Consider the following 21,698-nt stretch of genomic DNA (forward strand, 5'->3'; position numbering starts at 1 on the left):
CGGAATCATACCTTACAGATAACACCCCAGACATCACCCTTACCATCCCTGGATATCTCCTGTCCCACCAGCAGGACAGACCCAGCAGAGGTGGCGGCACAGTGATATACAGTCGGGAGGGAGTTGTCCTGGGAGTCCTTAACATTGACTCCAGACCATGAAATCTCATGGCTTCAGGTTAAACATGGGCCAGGAAATCGCTTATTGGTTACCACATACTATCCTCCTTCGGCCAATGAATCTGTATTCCTCCGTGTTGAACAACACATGGAAGAAGCACTGAAAGTGGCAAGGGCACAAAATGTACCCTGAATGGGGGATTTCAATATCCACTCGACAGGAGCACTACTGATAGAGCTGGTCGAGTCCTAAAGGTAATAACTGCTAGACTGGGCCTGCAGCAGGTGGCGAAGGGACCAACAAGAAGAAATAACATGTTGACCTCATCCTTACCAATCTGCTGGCTGCAGATGCATCTGTCCATGACAGTATTGGTAAGAGTGACCACTGCACAGTCCTTGTGGAGACGAAGTCCCGCCTTCTCACTGAGAATAACCTCCACTGTGTTGTGTGGCACTTTCACTGTGTGAAATGGGACAGACTTTGAATTGATCTAGCAACTCAAGATTGGGCACCCATGAGACACTGTGGGTCACCAACAACAGCAGAATTGTACTCCAGCACAATATGCAACCTCATGGCCCAGCATATCCCGCACTCAACAATTACCATCAAGCCTCAATGGAGAGTGCAGAAGGGCAAGTCAGGAGCAGCACCAGGCACACCTGAAAATGAGGTGTCAACCTGGTGAAGCTACCAAACAGGACTACTTGCACACCAAATAGCAAAAACAACAAATGATAGAGCTAAGTGATCCCACAACCAACGGATCAGATCTAAGCTCTGCAGTCCTTCCACATCCAGTCGAAAATGATAGTGGACAATTAAACAACTCACTGGAGGAGGAAGCTCCACAAATATCCCCGTCCTCAATGATGGAGGGGCCCAGTCCAACAGTGCAAAAGATAAGGCTGAAGTACTTGCAGCAATCTTCAGCCAGAAGTGCCGAGCCAGCGATCCCCAGCATCACAGATGCCAGTCTCAGCCAATTTGATTCACTTCATTTAATATCAAGAAACAGTTGGAGACACTGGATAATGCAAAGACAACGGGCCCTGATAACATCCCGGCAATAGTACTGGAGACTTGTGCTCCAGAACATGCTGCTCCCCAAGCTCTTCCAGTTCAACACTAGCATCTACTCAACAATGTGGAAATTTGCCCAGATCTGTATACAAAAAGCAGGACAAATCCAACCCAGCCAATTACCATCCAATTTAATCTTGATCATAAGTAAAGTGATGGAAGGGGTCATCAGCAGTGCTATCAAGAGCACCTGCTCAGTAATAACCTGCTCAGTAATGCCCAGTTTGGGTTTTGTTAGGGTCACTCAGCTCCTGACCTCATTACAGCTTGGTTCAAACATGGACAAAACAGCTGAATTCCAGAGGTGAGGTTAGAGTAACAACCCTTGACATCAAAACCACATTCGACATAGTGTGGCATCAAGGAGCCCTAGCCAAACTGGAATCAATGCGTATCAGGGAACAAACTCTCCGTTGGTTGGAGTCATAGGAAGAGGATTGTGGATGGTCAGTCATCTCAACTCCATGACATTTCTGCAGGAGTCCCTGAGGGTAGTGTCCTAGGTCCAACCATCTTCACGCGCCTCATCAATGACTTTCCCTCCATCATAAGGTCAGAAGTGGGGATGTTCGCCGATGGTTGCACCATGTTCAGACCATTCATGACTCCTGAGATACTGAAGCAGTCCATGTTCAAATGCAACAAGATTTGGCCAATATCCAGGCTTGGGCTGACAAGCAGCAACATTCGTGCCACACAATGACCATTACCAATCAGAGATATTCTAACCACTGCCCCATAACCACCACTGAATGCCCCACTGTCAACATCGTTGGGGCTACCATTGATCAGAAGTTCAACTGGATTCACCACAGAGGCAAAGTGGCTAAAAGAGGTCAGAGCGTAGTAATGCTGCGGCGAGTAGCTCATCTCCTGACTCATAAGAACACGAGAAATAGGAGGAGGAGTAGGCCATCTAGCCCTTCCAGCCTGCCCCATCATTCAATCAGATCATGGCTGATCTGAAGTGGATCATTTCCACTTCCCCACCTGCTCCCATAGAACCACAGAACCACTGAAAATTACAGCTCAGAAACAGGCCTTCTGGTCCTTCTTGTCTGTGCCAAACCATTTTTTGCCTAGTCCCACTGACCTGCACTTGAACCATATCCCTCCACACCCCTCTCATCCATGAACCAGTCCAAGTTTTTCTTAAATGTTAAAAGTGACCCCGCATTTACCACTTTATCCGGCAGCTCATTCCACATTCCCACCACTCTCTGTGTGAAGAAGCTCCTCCTAATATTCCCTTCAAACTTATCTCCTTTCACCCTTAACCCATGCCCTCTGGATTTTTTCTCCTCTAACCTCAGTGGAAAAAGCCTGCTTGCATTCACTCTGTCTATACCCATCAAAATCTTATACACCTCTATCAAATCTTCTACATTCTTCTACACTCCAGGGAATAAAGTCCTAACCTATTCAATCTCTCTCTGTAACTCACGTTCTCAAGTCCTGGCAACATCCTTGCGAACTTTCTCTGCACTCTTTCAACCTTATTTACATCCTTCCTGTAACTAGGTGACCAAAAACTGTACACAATACTCTAAATTCGGCCTCACCAATGCCTTATATAACCTCACCATAACACTCCAACTTTTATACTCGATACTCCAATTTATAAAGGCCAATGTACCAAAAGCACTCTTTATGACCCTATCTACCTGTGACATCACTGTTAGGGAATTCTGTACCTGTATTCCCAGATCCCTCTGTTCAGCTGCACTTTGGACTCTGCCTACCATTATCCTGTATGTTCTACTTTGGTTTGTCCTTCCAAAGTGCAATACCTCACACTTGTCTGTGTTAAATTCCATTTGCCATTTTTCAGCTCATTTTTCTAGTTGGCCCAAGGCCTTCTGCAAGCTTTGAAAACCTTCCTCACTGTCCACTACACTTCCAATCTTTGTATCATCAGCAAATTTGCTGATCCAATTTACCACATTATCATCCAGATCTTTGATATAGATGACAAACAACAATGGGCCCAACACCGATCCCTGCGGCACTCCACTCGTCACAGGCCGCCACTCAGAGAAGCAATCCTCCACAACCACTCTCTGGCTTCTTCCATTGAGCCAGTGTCTAATCCAATTTACAACCTCCCCATGTATACCTAGCGACTGAACCTTCCTAACTAACCTCCCATAACCCTTAATTCCCTTATCCATCAGAAATCTATCTACCCGTGACTTAAACATATTCAACGAGGTAGCCTCCATCACTTCAATGGGCAGAGAATTCTGGAGATTCACCACCCTCTGGGAGAAGAAGTTCTTTCTCAACTCTTTTCTAAACTGCACATTTTCAGGCTGTGCCCTCTAGTTCTGGTTTCCTTTCTAAGCGGAAAGAATCTCTCTACCTCTCCCTATCTAGCCCCTTTATTATCTTGTAAGTCTCTATAAGATCCCCCCTCAGCCTTCTAAACTCCAATGAGTACAGGCCCAGTCTATTCAATCTGTCCTCATAAGCTAACCCCCTCATTTCCAGTATCAGCCTGGTGAACCTTCTATGTACTCTCTCCAAGGCCAATATATCCTTACGCAAATAAGGGGGCCAAAACTGCAGACAGTACTCCAGTTGCGGCCTCACCAGTGCCCTGTACAGTTGCAGCAAGACCTCCCTCGCGATAAAGGCCAACATTCCATTCGCCTTCTTGATCACCTGCTGCACCTGCAGACTGAGTTTTTACGATTCGTGCACAAGGACCCCCTGGTCCCTCTGCACAGTAGCAACTTTTCACCATTTAAATAATATTCCATCCTACTATTATGTCTTCCAAAGTTGATAACCCCACATTTGCCAACGTTATACTCCAACTGCCAGGTCCTTGCCCACTCACTGAGCCTATCCAAATCTCTCTGCAGACTTTCCGCGTCCTCCACGCAATTCACTTTCCCACTCATCTTCGTGTCATCAGCAAATTTTGTTACCCTACACTCAGCTCCCTCCTCCAGATCATCTATGTAAATGGTAAACAGTTGAGGCCCCAGCACCGATCCGTGTGGCATGCCACTAGTCACCAACTGCCAACCAGAAAAGCACGCTTTTATTCCAACTCTCTGCTTCCTGTTAGATAGCCAATCCTCAATCCACGCTAACACTTTACCCCCAACTCCGTGTACCCTAACCTTCTGCAGCAACCTTTTGTGAGGCACCTTATCGAACGCCTTCTGGAAATCTAAAAAAGCACATCCACCGGTTCCCCTTTGTCTACCGCACTAGTCACATCAACCGCACATCCACCAACACCACATCCACCGGCTCCCCTTAGTCTACCGTACTAGTCACACTAGACTCCCCAGAACCTATCCACTATCAACAAGACGCAAGTCAGGAGTGCGATGGAATACTCCCCTCTTGCCTGAATAGGTGCAGCTCCTTCAACACTCAAGAAGTTTAACATCATCCAGCAGCCCGCTTGATTGGCACCACATCTACAAACGTTCAATCCCTCCATCACCAACGCTCAGTAGCAGCAGTGTGTACTATCTACAAGATACACTGCAGCAATTCACCAAAGATCCTTAGACAGCACCTTTCAAACTCACAACCACTTCCTTCTAAAAGGACAAGGGCAGCAGATAAATGGGAACACCACCAGCTGCAAGTTTCCCTCCAAGCCTCTCACCGTCCTGACTTGGAAATATATTGTCGTTCTTCATAGTCGCTGGGTCAAAATCATGGAATTCTCTCCCTAGCGGTATTGTGTGTCAACCCACAAACATGAACTGCAGTGATTCAAGAAGGCAGCTCACCAACAGCTTCTCAAGAGCAACTAGGGATGGGCAATAAATATTGGCTAGCCAGCGATGCCCATGTCCCATGAATGAATAAAAAAAAGCGACAGGAAAGTCTGGGTTCTGCTTGCAGGCAGACTGAAGGTGTTCTACAAAGCAGTCACATTGCATTTGGTATCTCCGATATAGAGTAGATTGCATTGGGAGCACTGAGCAGAGGCAAAATGTGATATGGACCTCATAAAAGGACTTGGGAGCTGGCCATTTGTTTGGCCAAAAAAGATAGGTTTTAAAGGGCCTCCTGAAGCAGGAAAGATTCTGAATATGAGCATCTTAGATAGCAATAGACTAAGAGGGAATACAAAGAAAGGCTTATAGAATCATAGATCCCTACAGTGCCCTTTGGCCCATCGAGTCTGCACTGAACACAATCCCACCCAGGCCCTTCCCCATATCCCTACATATTTTACCCACTAATCCCTCTAATCTATGCATCCCAGGACACTAAGGGGAATTTCTTAGCATGGCCAATCAACCTAACCCACGCATCTTTGGACTGTGGGAGGAAACCGGAGTACCCGGAGGAAACCCATGCAGACACAAGAAGAATGTGCAAACTCCACACAGACAGTGACCTGAGCTGGGAATTGAACCCAGGACCCTGGAGCTGTGAAGCAGCAGTGTTACCGTGCCACCCGATAAATCACAAAGTTTGTAAACGCACAAAGTTTGCTGAATATGTTGATGAACTACAAGCACAAATAACCATTTGGAAGTATGTCGTACTGGCAGTAACAGCACGGTGGCAAAGTGGTTAACACTGCTGCCTCATGGAGCCAAGGACCAAGGTTCGATTACTGGCTTGGGTCGCTGTCAGTGTGGAGTCTGCACAGTCTTCCTGTGTTTCATCTGGGTGCTGCAGTTTCCACACACAGTCTGAAAGACGTGCTGGTTAGGAGCACTGGCCATGCTAAATTCTCCCTCAGTGTACCCAAACAGGTGCTGGAGTGTGGCAACTAGGGAATTTTCATAGTAACTTCATTGCGGTGTTAATGTAAATCTACTTGTGATACTAACAAATAAAATGTAAAGAAATATTGCTAAAATATGGGTGAGGACTGGATGCTTAATCTTCAGAAAATATAGAAAGAAAAATGGGAGTTGGGGTAATTACACTGATTAGGCAAGCCATGATAGTACTGAATAAACGTGATGTAGTTGAGGGGAAAAGGAAAGAACCCAGTTTGTTAATGTTGAAGAAAGCTGGGGGTAATATATAGGTCTTTAAACAGTGATAGAAACAGAGCAGAAAATCTGCAAAGAAATCACAGAGATGTGCAAGAGCCAGAGAGTGGTGATATGTAAGGACTTTAATTTAGAATCAATACAATGCTGAAGGAGGCCACAAGAGAAGCCAACAATGTGGGGATTGGAATAGCAGAGCTCAGGCTGCTGGGACCCCTGTTGTTGTGAGGGCCAATGACCTCATTACTCTAACGGCCTTTAAGGATGAACTTTTGAGTACCACGGTTGTCAGGGATCTGGGAATCACAGACTCAATGGGCTGAAGGGCTTCTCTTGCGCAGAAGGACACTCCGTGTGTCATTGGAATCCAGTCATCTCTGTGGGAGGTGGCAGATCACACACACAAGAGTCACAGCTGCGGGGTTTAATAGTGATTATTTATAGTGAATATTACCCTAACCCTGACTACACTGTATGCCCTTTTGCTGACCCTACAACTTCTTAATTTTACGCTACTACCACTACGTCTAAGTGACCCCCCACCACCCCCCCCACCGCAACCCCGGATGCACATCAGAGGCGGAGGCAGTCAGCTGCATCCTGTGTTGGTGCCCTTGGTGGGCACCACCTGGAGGGCTGAGACCAGGACAACTCTAGCTGATTTTTAGGTGTCACGGATGTGGCCGTGCCTGGGAGATGCACCGGTGTCAGGAAGGGGGAATTCGGAAGGGCTGGCAAAGGCTTGGGTGTCCTGGGTGGAAGGACCTGACATGGGCTCCAAACTCTCCTTCTCCTTTGGAGTGCCATTGGGCGCCTGGAAAACTCTAGGGGACAGAAGGGCAACTGGAGTGAGCTCCAGAAGCTTCTGCATCACCAGCCTTGCAGGCCAACTGTGCCTGCACTAGAGTGTATGAGCCTTCAAGTGTTAGCCTTCTGAAATTAGACAAATTTCTGGAATCCTTCAACAATGACCCCCTAAGACTGGGCCATACTCTCCAAGGCTGCAACAATGACTCTCTGTCTCAAGCATGCTCTCTGGCCCTCAGCCACAGTCCTCAGCAACTTAACAATCCTTGCACCCGTGGTGACCATTTCCTGCCTCAGGCTTTCCACCACCCTTGCAGTGTTGGCCTGGGTGTCATGCAATGCCAGCACCACCTCCTGCAACTGAAGGCTCTGGGACTCCTCCAAACAGCCTTGCAGTTGCTGCAATGTTGATCCTTCTTTATGGACGAGAAGGGATTGGTTTAGGTTAGTGGGTCATTGTTTTGTAACTGGTCGGCGCAACATTGTGGGCCGAAGGGCCTGTTCTGCGCTGTAATGTTCTATGTTCTGCAATCCCAGGTCTGCTTCTGCATCTCCAGCAGCCTCAGGAGAACTGAACACAGTGACTTGGCACCTGGTTGGGGATCAGTTGCTTCCTCAGATCCAGCAAATCTCCATCTCTCAAACCCTCAGGCATTCCCATCTCCACCTGATGTGAATCAGCAGCTGTGTGCTGCTCACCAGATAGTGAACCTGAAGCCAGTCAGTTATCTTCACCCAGCGAGGCGTGTCTCTGGCTGCTGGGTAGTGCGGGTGATGCCTCTGATGCCTAATCAGTGCTTTCAAAACACGAATAACAAAGAACAAAGAAAAGAACAGCACAGCACAAGCCCTTTGGTCTGTGCTGATTATGATGCCCGAACTAAACTAAAAAAAACCTTCTACCCGTAATTGGACAATATCCCTCTATTCTCTCCCTATTCATGTACCCATCCAGATGCCTCTTAAATGTTGCTCTTATGCCTGGCAGTCCGTTTCAGTCGTCCACCACTCTGAAAAACTTTTGCCGCACATCTCTCTCTCACCTTGAACTTGTGCCTCCTTGTAATTGACACTTCCACCCTGGGGAAAAGCCTCTGACTATCCACCCTGTGTGTGTCTCTCATAATTTTGTACACCTCAATCAGGTCTCCCCTCAGCCTCCACCTTTCCAGTCAACACACTCCCTGTCTATTCAATCCCTCCTCATAGCCAATGCCTTTGAGACCAGGGAGCATCCTGGAGAACCTTCTTTGCATTCTCTCCAAAGTTTCCACATCCTTCTGTACATATAGGGACCAAAACTGCATGCAATATTCCAAATGTGGCCAATCCAAGTTTTTATATAGCTGCAACATGATTTCCCAACTCTTGTACTAAATGCCCCAGCCAATGAAGGCAAGCATGCGATACATGCTTAATAACCTTGGCCACCTATGTTGCCACTATTAGGAAATTGTGGCCTGCACGCCCACATCCCTCTGTATATTAATGTTGCAGCATAATTAGCACCCAAATTTGATCCTCCAAAATGCACCACCATGCATTTGTCCAGATTAAACTCCGTCTGCTATTTCTCTGCGAAAGTGTCTAATCTATCTATATCCTGTTGTATCTTCTGACAATTCCCGGCACTATCAGTAACTCCAGCAATCATTGTGTCATGTGCAAACTTACTAATCAGGCCACCCAAACTTTTTGTCCAGATCACTTATGTACACTACAAACAAAAGAGTTCTCAGCACTGATCCCTGCAGAACACCATTAGCTACAAATCTCCACTCTTCCACCGCTACTCTCTATCTTGGTCTGCTATGACCAAGCCAGTTCTGTATCCATCTAGCCAGCCCCCACTTTGAATCCCATGTGATTTTAGTTTCTGTACCAGTCTGCCATATGGGACCTTGTCAAACACATCACAAAAATCCATATAAACTACATCGACAGCCCTTCCCTCATCAATTATCTTTGTCACCTCTTCAAAACACTCAATCAACTTGGTGAGATATGACCTTCCCTGTACAAAACGATGCTGCCTATCACTAACTAGTCCATTTTCTTCCAAATGTGCATATATTCTGTCCCTCAGTATCTTCTCCAAAAGATGTGTAGGTTAGGATAGGCCACGCTAAATCACACCTGAGTGTCCAGGGGCCTAGCTAGGGTAAATGCATGGGTTTATGGGGATAGGGTTGGAGTAGGATTGTGGTCACTGCAGACTTGATGGACCAAATGGCCTCCTTCTGCACTGCAGGGTTCTATGATTCCACCACAGATGTCAGCTCACCGAGCTATAATTTCCTGAGTTATTGTGCTTCTGTTCTTAAACGAGGAAACAACATTGGCTTTTCTCCAGTCCTCTGGGACCTCGCCTGTGGTATAGATATCATTGATATTACAGTACAGAAGAAAGCCATTTGGCCCATTGAGTCTGCACCAATCACAATCCCACCAGGCGCCATCCCCATAACCCCATGCATTTACCTTAGCCGGTCACCTTGAGACTAAGGGGCAATTTAGCATGGCCAATCCACCTACCCACACATTTTCGGACAATGGGAGGAAACCGGAGCACCCAGAGAAAACCCATGCAGACAAGGGGAGAACATGCAAACTCTACACTGATACTGACTTATGCCAGAAATTTCTGGGTCCTTGGTGCTGTGTGGAAGCAGTGCTAACCACTGTGCCTCCGTGCCAATACTTAATCTATAAGGCCCCAACTATTTCTTCCCTTGCCTCTCGCGATAACCTGGAATAGATCCCATCAGCCCTGGGGACTTCCCTATCTTAATTTAACCCAATTTTAAGAAACTCAACACTTCCTCCTTCAATATATTGACATTCTCTAAAGCGTTCACACACCTATCCCTGACCTCAATATTCGTCATGGCCCTTTTCTTGGTGAATACCGAAACAAAATAATCATTAAGGATCTCACCCACTTACTTGGCTCCACACATAACTTCCCTCCATTGTCCTTGAATGGGCTACTCTTTGTATTGCTACCTTCTAGCTCCTAATATATGCATAAAAAGCCTCAAGATTCTCCTTGACCCTGTTTGCTAAGGATATTTCATGGCACCTTTTAGCCCTCCTAATTTCACATTTTAAGTTCCTTCCTACTTTCTCTATACTCTTTAAGGGCTTCGTCAGTTTTAGTTGCCTCAACCTATTGTATGCTTCCTTTTCCCTTTTGACTAAGCTTACAATTTCCCTTGTCATCCATAGTTCGCAGATGTTGCCATTTCTATCCTTCATTTTTGCGGGGATATGCCTGTCTTGCACGTCAATCAATTGACCTTTAAAAGCCTTCCACATGCCAGACGTGGATTTGCCCTCAAATAGCTGCACCCAAACCACATTCCCCAGTTCCTGTTTAATTTGGATGTAATTGGCCGTTGCCCAATTAAGCACTCTCACCCGAGGACCACGATGACCCAAAATCTTATGGAATTATGGTCACTAAGCCGAAAATGCTCCCCCACTGAAATATTGAGTTCCTGACCTGCCTCATTCCCCAATACCAAGTCTGGTATTGCACCCCTCCCTGGTTGGTTTGTCAATGTACTTTATCAAAAAGCCTTCTTGGACACATCTAACAAATTCCTTTCCTCATAGCTTTCCTCCAAGACGCTGGCGGGAGCATGGGAGTGGATGTGAGAGGGAGGTGTTGGGGAGGAGGGCGGGGGGTGAAATGTTGCATCAAGTCCTGATGGTCTGACTTCATTAGGCATTGATCTTGCAAGACAAGAAACAGGGGTCAGTGATGGTTCAGCGCACAGGAAAGACAAGTGTCTGGTCAGCTTGAAACTCACTGAGACAAGTTATTTGGATGAAGGTCCTGTGGATTCTCACTTCTGTGGCACAGGCTGACCTCACAGGCACTCACAGCTCTCTCACTTGCCTCCTCTGAGATCTCCATCGCTCACATCTCATGTGCAGTGAGGGGATGCAGTTCAGGAATTCCCCCATCAGTCTTCTCCCTCTAGTTTTCTTCCTTTCCCTTTTATTATGGGTTATCTTTTCCTGTGGGACAAAAAGCCTGGTGATTGGCTGGCCTGGCGAGAGGGTGGACATTCACATTCCTGCGCCTGAGTCATCTGCCCTCTCGGGCGTACAGGGTGGTCCGCCTCGCCTCTGTTGCATCCAGAAGCCTTCTGAGATCTGCCTCCATAAAGCATGGCATTGCTCTCTGTGGTGCCATCCCCCTGGCATATCTGGCTGTAAGTGCAGAGGAAGCATCTTAATGCAGCTCCCCCTTGTTAACAGCGCACAGCTGTGAGCCAGTTTGGGCAAGTCACATGCCTGGGAACTTTGTATTGGCGTCCCACTGTGGCCCAAATGGTAGTGCAATGAAGTTTCTTTATTAAACCTTTATTTTGATTTACTTTGTGAAGTTTTTTTAAAATTTCTTGTTACTGGAGTATCCTTGCTGTTGGAAAAACACTTAGGACAGATTTTCTGGCCGCACTTGCTCCAAGGCCGGAAATTCCGACCAAAGGTCAACAGGCATTTGCATGGCTGTCCCTACCTGTTATAATTCTCATGGTGAATGTCTGTCCAAAGATGTGTAGGTTAGGAAGATTAATGGGGAAATATGTGGGGTTACGGGGATAGGGTGGGATGGGTGGGCCTAGGTAAGATGTTAGTCAGAGAATTGGTACAGACTCGATAGGCCGAATGGCCTCATTTTGCACTGTAGCGATTCTATTATTCTAAGAACAGGTCAGTGGTTAGGAATCCTATGGATAGCAACTCATCTCCTGACTCCCCAATTCCATCCACAAGGCACAAGTCAGGAATGTGATGAAATACTCTGGGTGAGCGTAGTTCCAACAACACTCAAGAACTCAATACCATCCAGCACAAAACAACCCATTTGATTGGCACCCTGCCCACAAACATTCACTCTATCACTGATGAACAGTGGTAGCAGTGTGCACTGCACCAACTCATCGAGGCTCCTTCGACAGCATTTTCCAAACTCATGATCTTTGTCATCTCGAAGGAGGTGATGCCTGTTGTTGGAACTAATGGCATTATCATGAGAATATTAATCCAGACACTCAGGGACCCGGGTTCAAATCCCACCATGGCAGATGGTGAATTTAAATTCAATAAAAAGAATATTTGGAATTAAGAATTTACTGATGACCATGAAACCATTGTCGATTGTTGGAAAAATCCATCTGGTTCATTAATGTCCTTTAGGGAAATAAATCTGCCATCCTTACCTGGTCTGGCGTACTTGTGACTCCAGAACCACAGCAATGTGGTTGACTCTCAGCTGCCCTTGAGCAACTAAGGACAGGTAATAAATGCTGGCCCACAAATGAATGAAGGAAAGGACAAGGGCGGCAGATATATGGAAACACCACCAGCTGCAAGTTCCCCTCCAAACCACTCACCATCCTGATCTGGAAATATAATTGCTGTAACTTTACTGTCACTGGATCAAAATCCTCCCAACACCACATGAACCTCAGTGCTTTGAGAATACAGTTCACCACCAGCTTCTCAAAGGCAATTAAGGGTGGGCAATAAATGCTGGTTTAGCCAGTAATGCCCACATTCTGTGAACTAATATGTAGGATCAAAGAATTCCTACAGTGCAGAAGGAGGCCATTTGACCCATTGAAACTGCACCGGTAACCAACCCATCCAGGCTCTACCCCTGTAACCTTGACACGAAGGGGAAATTTTGCATGGCCAATCAACCTAACACTCACATCTTTGTACTGTGAAATAGGAGCACCTGGAAGAAACCCACACAAACACTGGGAGAATGCACAAACTCCACACAATCACCTGAGGCTGGAACTGAACCTGGGTCCCTGGCCCCACAAAATCCAGGATATCTGTGCTCCTCAAATTCTGGCCTCCAGAACAGCTACTATTTATTAATCTGTGACTGATGGGCATGCCTTCACTTGCCTATCCCCTAAACTTCGGAATTCTTTCCCTAAACTTTTCCACCTCTCTCTTCTCCTGAAAGACACTTTGTAAAATCTACCTCTTTGACTAAGCTTTAGGTCACCTGGTTTAATCGTTCCTTCAGTTTTCATTTTCTTGATGATGTCTCCATGAAGTACATCAGGGACATTAATTCTTTGATTCTGGAGGCAGCTGTATGAGCGTAGTTGTTGAGTGGGACTAGTGATACTGTCTGGGTAATAGATAGGCAATCAAGCCAGAAATCTGGGGAACCAAAGTTCATGCATATGGTGACTTGGGAGAAGAGTGAGTTGGGCAGTAAGAAAGAAGGGACATCATGGGACAGAAAAGATCTAGTTAGTGCGAGAGGTACACTGGGGATTATGGGAAGCAAAGGGCTAGCTAGTAGATTCACATACCATGTTAATAAGTGACTGAAAAGAAGTTCTGCAGACCAGTTATTCCTCCAACAACCAGAGCTGGGGTTCAACATCAGTAAATGTTTAATCAACTGAGAAAACCAACACTATCACATCTATTTCCATCCACAATGAGTTGGTTAGGGGCCACAGTTCTCAAAGAAGCAAAGTGAGGATCTTGGGGTACATTTAAAATTCAGGATAGAACATTCTGGATTTCGATCCCTGTCCCAGACTAACACAGGGTAATGGACAGACTGGGAATTAGGGAAACACTTAACGGTGGAGTAGATATGTGCAGTCTGAACACAAACTCAGCCAAGCTAATCACAATCCACCCACCCCCAGCTGCGTTAGGTCTCAGCTGGGTCAAAATGAAATGAGAAATGGGGAAACATCACAACGAGCATTTTCTTCCCCGCCCCTCTGTGTGAACCGTGATTGAGTTCACATCCAGCTGGATGCTGTAATGCTCACATTCTTTGATACACTGTAATCCTACTTAGTCAATCGCTATTTAACCTGGGGCAGCACAGTGGCACAGTAGTTAGCACTGCCGCCTCATAGCGCCAGGGATCCGGGTTCAATTCTGGCCTTGGGTCACTGTCTGTGTGGAGTTTGCACATTCTCCCTGTGTCTGTGTAGGTCTGGGTGCTCCGGTCTCCCCCCATAGACTAAAGATACACGGGTTAGGTTGATTGGCCATGTTAAATTCACCCTTAATGTCAGGGAGATTAGCAGGGTAAATGTGTGGGGTTACAGGAATAGGGCTTGGGTGGTCGGTACAGACTCAATGGATCAAATGGCCTTCTTCTGAACTGTTGGGATTCTATGAACCTCTCAGGTCTCTCATCCAACACGATTCTGGTTAGAGGCTACAAGCTGCAAGGCCAGCCTTGTACAGTTTTCTGAAGAATCATTAACTCCTTGAAGAGGCTTTGAGCATCAGCAAGAGGGACCAATCTGAGAGTTGGCCCTGTCCCCGGAGGTTGTCAACTCAATATCTTTGCTTCTTTGAGTGTTTGTATCAGATTTGACAGTTGATATCACACAACAGGATAAGAGATTTACTATGAAGTCTACACTCCAAAAGGAAGGGAATCTGAGGCACAGCACTGCACACAGCCACCCCACATGCAACCAAATATTTACACTGGAGTCGCATCCAGAGCTCAGGCAGTAGAGGCCCCCACTGGAAGCAAGAGCTGTCTGTCAAAGGAATGAAGAAGTGAGCAGAGAGCATGGAAGGGATGAAGATAGAGAAAAGAACTGAGGGTGTTAGAAGAAAGGCAAAGAGTGCAAAAGGAAAAGGGTGGAGAAAAAAAATTAGAACAGCGATAAATAGAGTGAGGGAGACACACAGAGGGAGAGATGGAGATAGAAACGGAGCTGGATTGAGAGATAGAACATATTGAAATCCTTATGTACAGTAACACAGAATCCACACAACCACTAACACCAAGACGCATGCACACACAAACACACATTCAAGCACACACATACCCACATACATGTACTCACACACAATCTTACACACACACTGACATTCACACTCACCCACATTCTCACACAGCACACACACATTCACATCACACACTAACACTTTCACACATGCAAAGACACAGACACACACACTCATACTCGCACAAAGACACACAAAAAGCACACACACATTCACATACTCATACTCACACGTGTGCAAAGACACACACAGCACACACATACATGTGCACCTGCAAACAGGCACACACACACACATGCACGCATACTGACACACACACTCGCACATGCACGCCCGCAAACACTCACACACACAGCACACACTCACACATACACACTTTCATACAGACACATTCACACACACACTCACATGCACACACTCACATTTGCACGTGCGCAAACACACACACAGGCACGCACATACACGCATACTCACACACACATACATAATAACCCTCATACAGACACACATTGACACACACACACACTCACACTCGCACATGCACATACACTCATTAACAATCACTCACACATACACATGCACGCCCGCAAACACATACACATGCACACTCACGCACACATTAAGACATACAGTCACACACACACACAGCACACTCACACACATACACACATTAACACAGTCACACACACACCACACTCACATGCATTAACACATAAACATGCACACGTACACACACACACACACACATATGCCGGCAATCACTCACACACACAGCACACACACACGCACACATTCACAAACACACGTACATACACACATTGATACAGACACATACACGTGCACACAGTCACAGACACACATAAACACACACGGACGCACTTTCACACACACATGCACATGTATACTTGAATACACTCGCACATGCACGCCTGCACTCTCACACACACATTAACACACAGCACACTCATACGCACACTCGCACATGCACAGGCACACGCTCTCGCATACTCGCATACAATGTGCACATGCATGCCTGCAAACACTCTCATACACAGCACACACGCACAACACACACACACAGCACATTCACACACACATAAATACTCACACACACACTTGCACACATGCACTGTCACACACACTAACATACACACACTCATGCCTGCAATCATTCACATACTCACACAGATACGCACTCATAGACACAAATACGTTCAGCTCACACACACACACACACACACGCCACACACATGCACACACTCAGCTCACACATACACACACACACTCGCAAAATGTGCACTGACACTGATACACAGTCACACTCACACACGTACATGTTCTCACAGTCCCCTGCACTCATACACTCTCACACATACACAATGTGACGTCAGTGAACTTTTAAGAAATTTTTAAAAAATTATTCTCTCAGCAGTATTAGCTGATGTCATTGTCACCAGCTTGTTTGGAGATGTCTTTTATTGCTACTTCAATAGCTTCAATGGGATCTCTTTGTTTTAATACTAGGTAGTTTAATGATCCTGCATTGTTAGGAGGAAGAGTCATGGATTTTTGGATAGTTTTTTCTTTCCTTTTCAGGGAGTTTAAGGTTTCATTTTTTGTTTTGTTGTAGTTAGAGTTGAGTTTTAGAAGGCACAGCAAGCTGAAAAAAAGTGTCTCTCTCTCTCTCTCTCTGCCCGTAGTTTTGGAAATTTCACTGGTTAGCTGAACGCAAGGTCTTGCCTTTCTAAAGGGGGAGAATCTGCTGTTGGTGGCTTGTCTAGAGTCCCTGGTGTTTTGGAAAGCGGTTCTGACTTCAAACTGTTCTGAGTCTATCCACTGAACTGCAGACTTCATCCAAAGGTCTTAATTCCAGTATCATGTGAGCATTAGTCTATGCTGTATTAAGTGTCTTGTTTATGGGATTGGTTTGATTGGGACAGATCCTTTATTCATTCAGTGTTATACTATATCATGATTGATTGTTTCAGATGGATTGGCAGATGGAGTTTAATATGGAAAAGTGTGAGGTGATTCACTTTGGTAAGAGTAACAGGAGTACGGAATATAGGGCTAATGGAAGGACTCTTAGTAGTGTTGACGAGCAGAGAGATCTCGGGATACATGTGCATAGATCCCTGAAAGTTGGCAGCCAGGTTGATAAGGTTGTTAAGAAGGCGTACGGTAAGTTGGCTTTTATTGGTAGAGGGATTGAATTTCGGAGCTGTGAGGTCATGTTACAACTGTACAAAACTCTGGTGCGGCCGCACTTGGAGTATTGCGTACAGTTCTGGTTACCGCATTATAAGAAAGATGTGGAGGCATTGGAAAAGGTGCAGAGGAGGTTTACCAGGATGTTGCCTGGTATGGTCTTATGAGGAAAGGCTGAGGGACTTGAGGTTATTTTCATTGGAGAGAAGAAGGTTACAAGGTGACCTTATTTGAGGCATACAAGATGATCAAAGGATTGTATAGAGTGGACAGTGAGAGCCTTTTACCTCGGATGGTGATGGCTAACACAAGGGGACATAGCTTTAAATTAAGGGGTGGTAATTATAGGACGGATGTCAGAGGCAGGTTCTTTACTCAGAGGGTAGTAAGGGCATGGAATGCCCTGCCTGCAGCAGTTGTGGACTCATCAACTTTAAGGGCGTTCAAATGGTCAGTTGATAGGCATGTGGATAACATTGCAATAGTTTAGGTTAGAGGGTCATTAGATTGGTTCCACTGGTCAGTGCAACATCGAGGGCCAAAGGGCCTGTACTGCGCTGTAATGTTCTATGTTCCTTATTTGTAATTGATAAAAATTATTGCTAATTTCTTTCTGTACATGTTAACTACATTCTTAAACAAACTTTGTTGGATAAAAGCTTCCTAGTAGGTCATTTGAATCAAACCTGAAGTGAAACCTATCATGCTTATTCTAGCCAAATTCAAGATGCAAAACTTATGATCCGGGCAAGTTCCATAAAATACTGTGGAGTTTCTGACCTGAACCATAACAACACTGACACACATACACTCTCACATATACACACAGTCATTCCCTTTTTAAAGTGCATATGGCCACATTGAACTCTAATTGAACAGTGCGATCCCACAGTGTTCCTATCACCAGCATGGATTGTTTTAAACCCACAGTCCTTCCTACTGACACCCATTTCTGAGCTTGAACAGTATTTCTAATTGACTCCCAGGGTTTGGGTTGCCAAGGAGAGGTTATGGCTAATGAAGGCATAGTAAAAAGTCTGACAACACCAGGTTTTAGTCCAACCGATTTATTTGATAATACTCACAAGCTTTCAAGGTTTCCCTCTTCGTCAGGAAACCTCGAAAGCTTGTGAGTCTATTATCAAATAAATCGGTTGGACTAAAACCTGGTGTTGTCAGACTTTTTACTGTGTTTACGCCAGTCCAACGCCGGCATACCCACATCATAATGAAGGCATCCCAGACAGTAAGCCGTGTCTGTGGTTACATGTTCAATTCATCATCATTTTCACTAACACAGAAAAGCTGGTCAGAATAACCTAAACAGCGGTTCACACTATGTTACACCAGCCAGGCCAAACCCACCTATACCAATGCAAACTAGTGCAAACCTGCTCACACCAACCAAAGTCAACCCAAATCAACTCCAAATCAACCAAAACCAGCCCACACCAACTAAAGCCATCCCAGACCCACCAGCTCAAACCAGCACAATTTAGTTCACATAAGCGCAGAGCAGCCCAAAACTAGTTCACATCAGCCGAATCAAGCTCACACCAGCCCAAGCAAGCTCACACCAGCACAGACCAATTCACACCAACCAAAATACATTCACATCAGCCCAAACTTGCTCATACCACCATTGAATAATTCGGTTATGGAAAAAGTACTCCTACATCTCAGTCAAACAAAATGACACAAAACAAAGCTTGTGTAACATTTACTTTTCATGCACCCTCCACATCAGAATTTGGGAGCTGACATTCGGTCATGTCCAGTTTACAGCAGAGAATCATGGAATCCTCCAGAACTAATCTACAAGAACGTGCTTGCTGCTTGGGGAAGTTCTCACTGGGGATTGCAAATCCACAACTTGTGGACTCATGTGGACTCTGGCTTAGGGCAGCCTGCTGGACCTGGCTTCAGGACTCTCTCCATTATGGGCTCAGGTTGAGGGGTTTGCAATATGGGAATGTCCAGAGGGACTTAAATGGAAAAGATGAAATACAAAAGCGGTTGAAATGGCAGAGTGAGCTCTTGGAGGTCAGAGCTGACATGAAGAAACAAGGCTGTTTCCAGGTACATTTATATTTCACAGAAAACGTATTGTTCATTCGCTTCTACACATCTACTGACAGCAATCCCAGGCACACAAAGCAATTACACACTGAGGTACACGCAGAGAGATTCCAGGCCATTTCCCTCACATTCCCACTTCAGTGCCGCTGCATTTTAGTAAACAGACCATTGTACTCACATTGACCTCACTGAGGATAACATCGATGATACTTCCCATGACAATCAGGAAATCAAACACATTCCAGGGATCTCCAAAATAACCCTAAACAGAATCAACAGAGTGAGTGTGAGAAAACATAAGAGAGGACAGGAACATGGAAAAGGAGAGGAGAGAAGAGAGAGAGAAAGGACAGGTGAGGAGAGGTGTAGAGAAGGAGGGAAGGGAAAGATGGAAAGGCAGAGGAGGAGAGGAGAAGGGAGGGAGAGGGAATAGAAGATAGGAGAGTACTGAAGAGCTTGTTGAACGTTGAGCAGTTTGGGACCAACACTAAGTGTATCAGACTGGCGATGGCCCTGCCACAGAAGCAGACAGTATGAACTATTATTGGCTACTGTGTGAGAGAGAGAGTAACAGGGGACTGATCAATGTGTGAGTGAGAGGATAATGTTATACAGATAAATGATACAGGTGATAATGTGAGGGCAATGGTAAGCAAGATGACACAATGATTGATGGGATGGTGAGTAGTGAAGAAGAAGGTCATATGTTACAGGAAGATATAGATGAGCTGGTCAGATGGGCAGAGTAGTGGCAGATGGTATGTAATCCTGATAAGTGCGAAGTGATGCACTTTGGAAGAAGTTACAAGACAAGGGAGTATTTAATGAATGGCAAGGAAGCTCAAAGGAACAAATGGATCTTGGGGTACTTATTCACAGATCCCAGATGGCGACAGACAGGTGAATAGGGTAGTTAAGAAGGCATATGGGATGCTTGCTTTTATCAGTCATGGCATAAAATGTAAGAACAAGAAGGTAATGTTGGAGAGATACAGAACATTGGTTAGGCCACAGCTGGAGGACTGTGCGCAGTTCTGGTCATCTCACTATAGAAAGGATATGATTGCACAAGAGAAGATAGAAAGCAGATTGACTGGGATGTTGCTTGGCCTGGAGCGTTTGAGGTGTAAGGAGAGACTGGGTATGTTTGGATTGTTTCTTCTAAAGCAGAGAAGGCTGAAGGGGGTCACGATCGAAGTGCATAAAATTATGGGGGGGTATGGACAGGGTGAATAGGGAGCAGCTGGTTCCCCTTAGTGAGGAGTCAATCACGAGGGGGATAGTTTTAGGGTGAGCGGTAGGAGATTCAGAGAGGATTTCAGAAAAAAGCTTTTCACTCAGAAGCTGGTGAGAATCTGGAATGTACTGCCTGGGAAGGTAGTAGAGGGCAGAAACCTTACAACCTTTAAAAAATATTTGAATAAGCACTCAAAATATCATAACATTCAAGGATATGGGAAAAGTGCAGGAAAATGGAATTAGCACGAGTTTAATGACAGGTATTGTTAGTGTAGACTTGATAAGCCGAAGGGCCTTTTCTGTGTTGTACGACTCTATGAGTGCATGACTCTCTGTAATTCACTGGAACGATGGAGGTTGAGAGGCAACCCGATAGAAGTTTACAAGATTATGAGGGACATGGACAGAGTGGAGAGTCAGAAGCTTTTTCCCAGGGTGGGAGAGTCAATTACCGAGTGTATAGGTTTAAGAACATAACATAAGAAATAGGAGCAGGAGTAGGCCATCCAGCCCTTCGAGCCTGCCCCGCCATTCAATAAGATCATGGCTGATCTGTCGCTGCTCAGTTCCACATTCTCGCCCTCTCCCCATAACCCCTAATCCCCTCTCTCATCAAAAACCCATCAACCCGCGTCTTAAAAATATTTAGCGAGGCAGCCTCCACCACTTCAACGGGCAGAGAATTCCAGAGATTCACCACCCTTTGAGTGAAGAAGTTCCTCCTCAACTCCGTTCTAAACCACCCCCCCTTTATCTTGAGGCTGTGCCCCCTAGTCCTACTGTCTTTTTTGAGCGGGAAGAGTATCTCCACCTCTATCCTATCCATCCCATTCATCATCTTATACGTCTCAATGAGATCTCCCCTCATTCTTCTAAATTCGAACGAGTACAAGCCCAGTTTATTCAGCCTCTCCTCATAGCTCAACCCCCTCAACTCCGGTATCAGCCTAGTAAACCTCCTCTGCACTCCCTCCAAGGCCAAAATATCTTTGCGCAGGTGCAGCGCCCAAAACGGCACACAGTACTCCAGCTGCGGCCTCACCAATGCCCTATACAGCTGTAGCAAGACCTCCCTACTTTTATATTCAATCCCCCTCGCTATGAAGGCCAGCATCCCATTCGCCTTCCTGACCACCTGCCGCACCTGCAAGCTGGGTTTTTGCGACTCATGCACAAGGACCCCGAGGTCCCTCTGCACCGTCGCCTGCTGCAGTTTTTCGCCCCGTAAGTAATAGTCCTTCCTACCATTCTTCCTACCAAAGTGGACCACCTCACACTTGCCAACATTAAATTCCATTTGCCATTTCCTGGCCCATTCGCCCAGCCTATCTAGATCCTTCTGCAGACTCTCCACACCCT

The 21,698-nt window shown here is 45.8% G+C and overlaps 1 protein-coding gene across 3 annotated transcripts in view; it reads right to left on the reverse strand.

The window, feature by feature from the left end:
• Positions 1-21,698, reverse strand: part of LOC145338628 (voltage-dependent L-type calcium channel subunit alpha-1S-like) — a 421,023-nt gene that overhangs the window by 81,501 nt on the left and 317,824 nt on the right. For 2 of the 3 annotated variants that reach the window (XM_080183005.1, XM_080183004.1), the window contains exons 27-28: positions 19,279-19,362; positions 14,504-14,560 (exon numbers count right to left, since the gene is read on the reverse strand). In XM_080183005.1, coding sequence (XP_080039131.1) covers positions 14,504-14,560; positions 19,279-19,362 — 141 coding nt within the window. The remainder of the gene's footprint in view (positions 1-14,503; positions 14,561-19,278; positions 19,363-21,698) is intronic. The other variant, XM_080183003.1, reaches the window with a different exon arrangement.

Source organism: Carcharhinus amblyrhynchos, unplaced genomic scaffold (genome assembly GCF_965287045.1).
Source record: "Carcharhinus amblyrhynchos unplaced genomic scaffold, sCarAmb.v2.hapA chromosome_113, whole genome shotgun sequence".
NCBI lineage: Eukaryota > Metazoa > Chordata > Chondrichthyes > Carcharhiniformes > Carcharhinidae > Carcharhinus > Carcharhinus amblyrhynchos.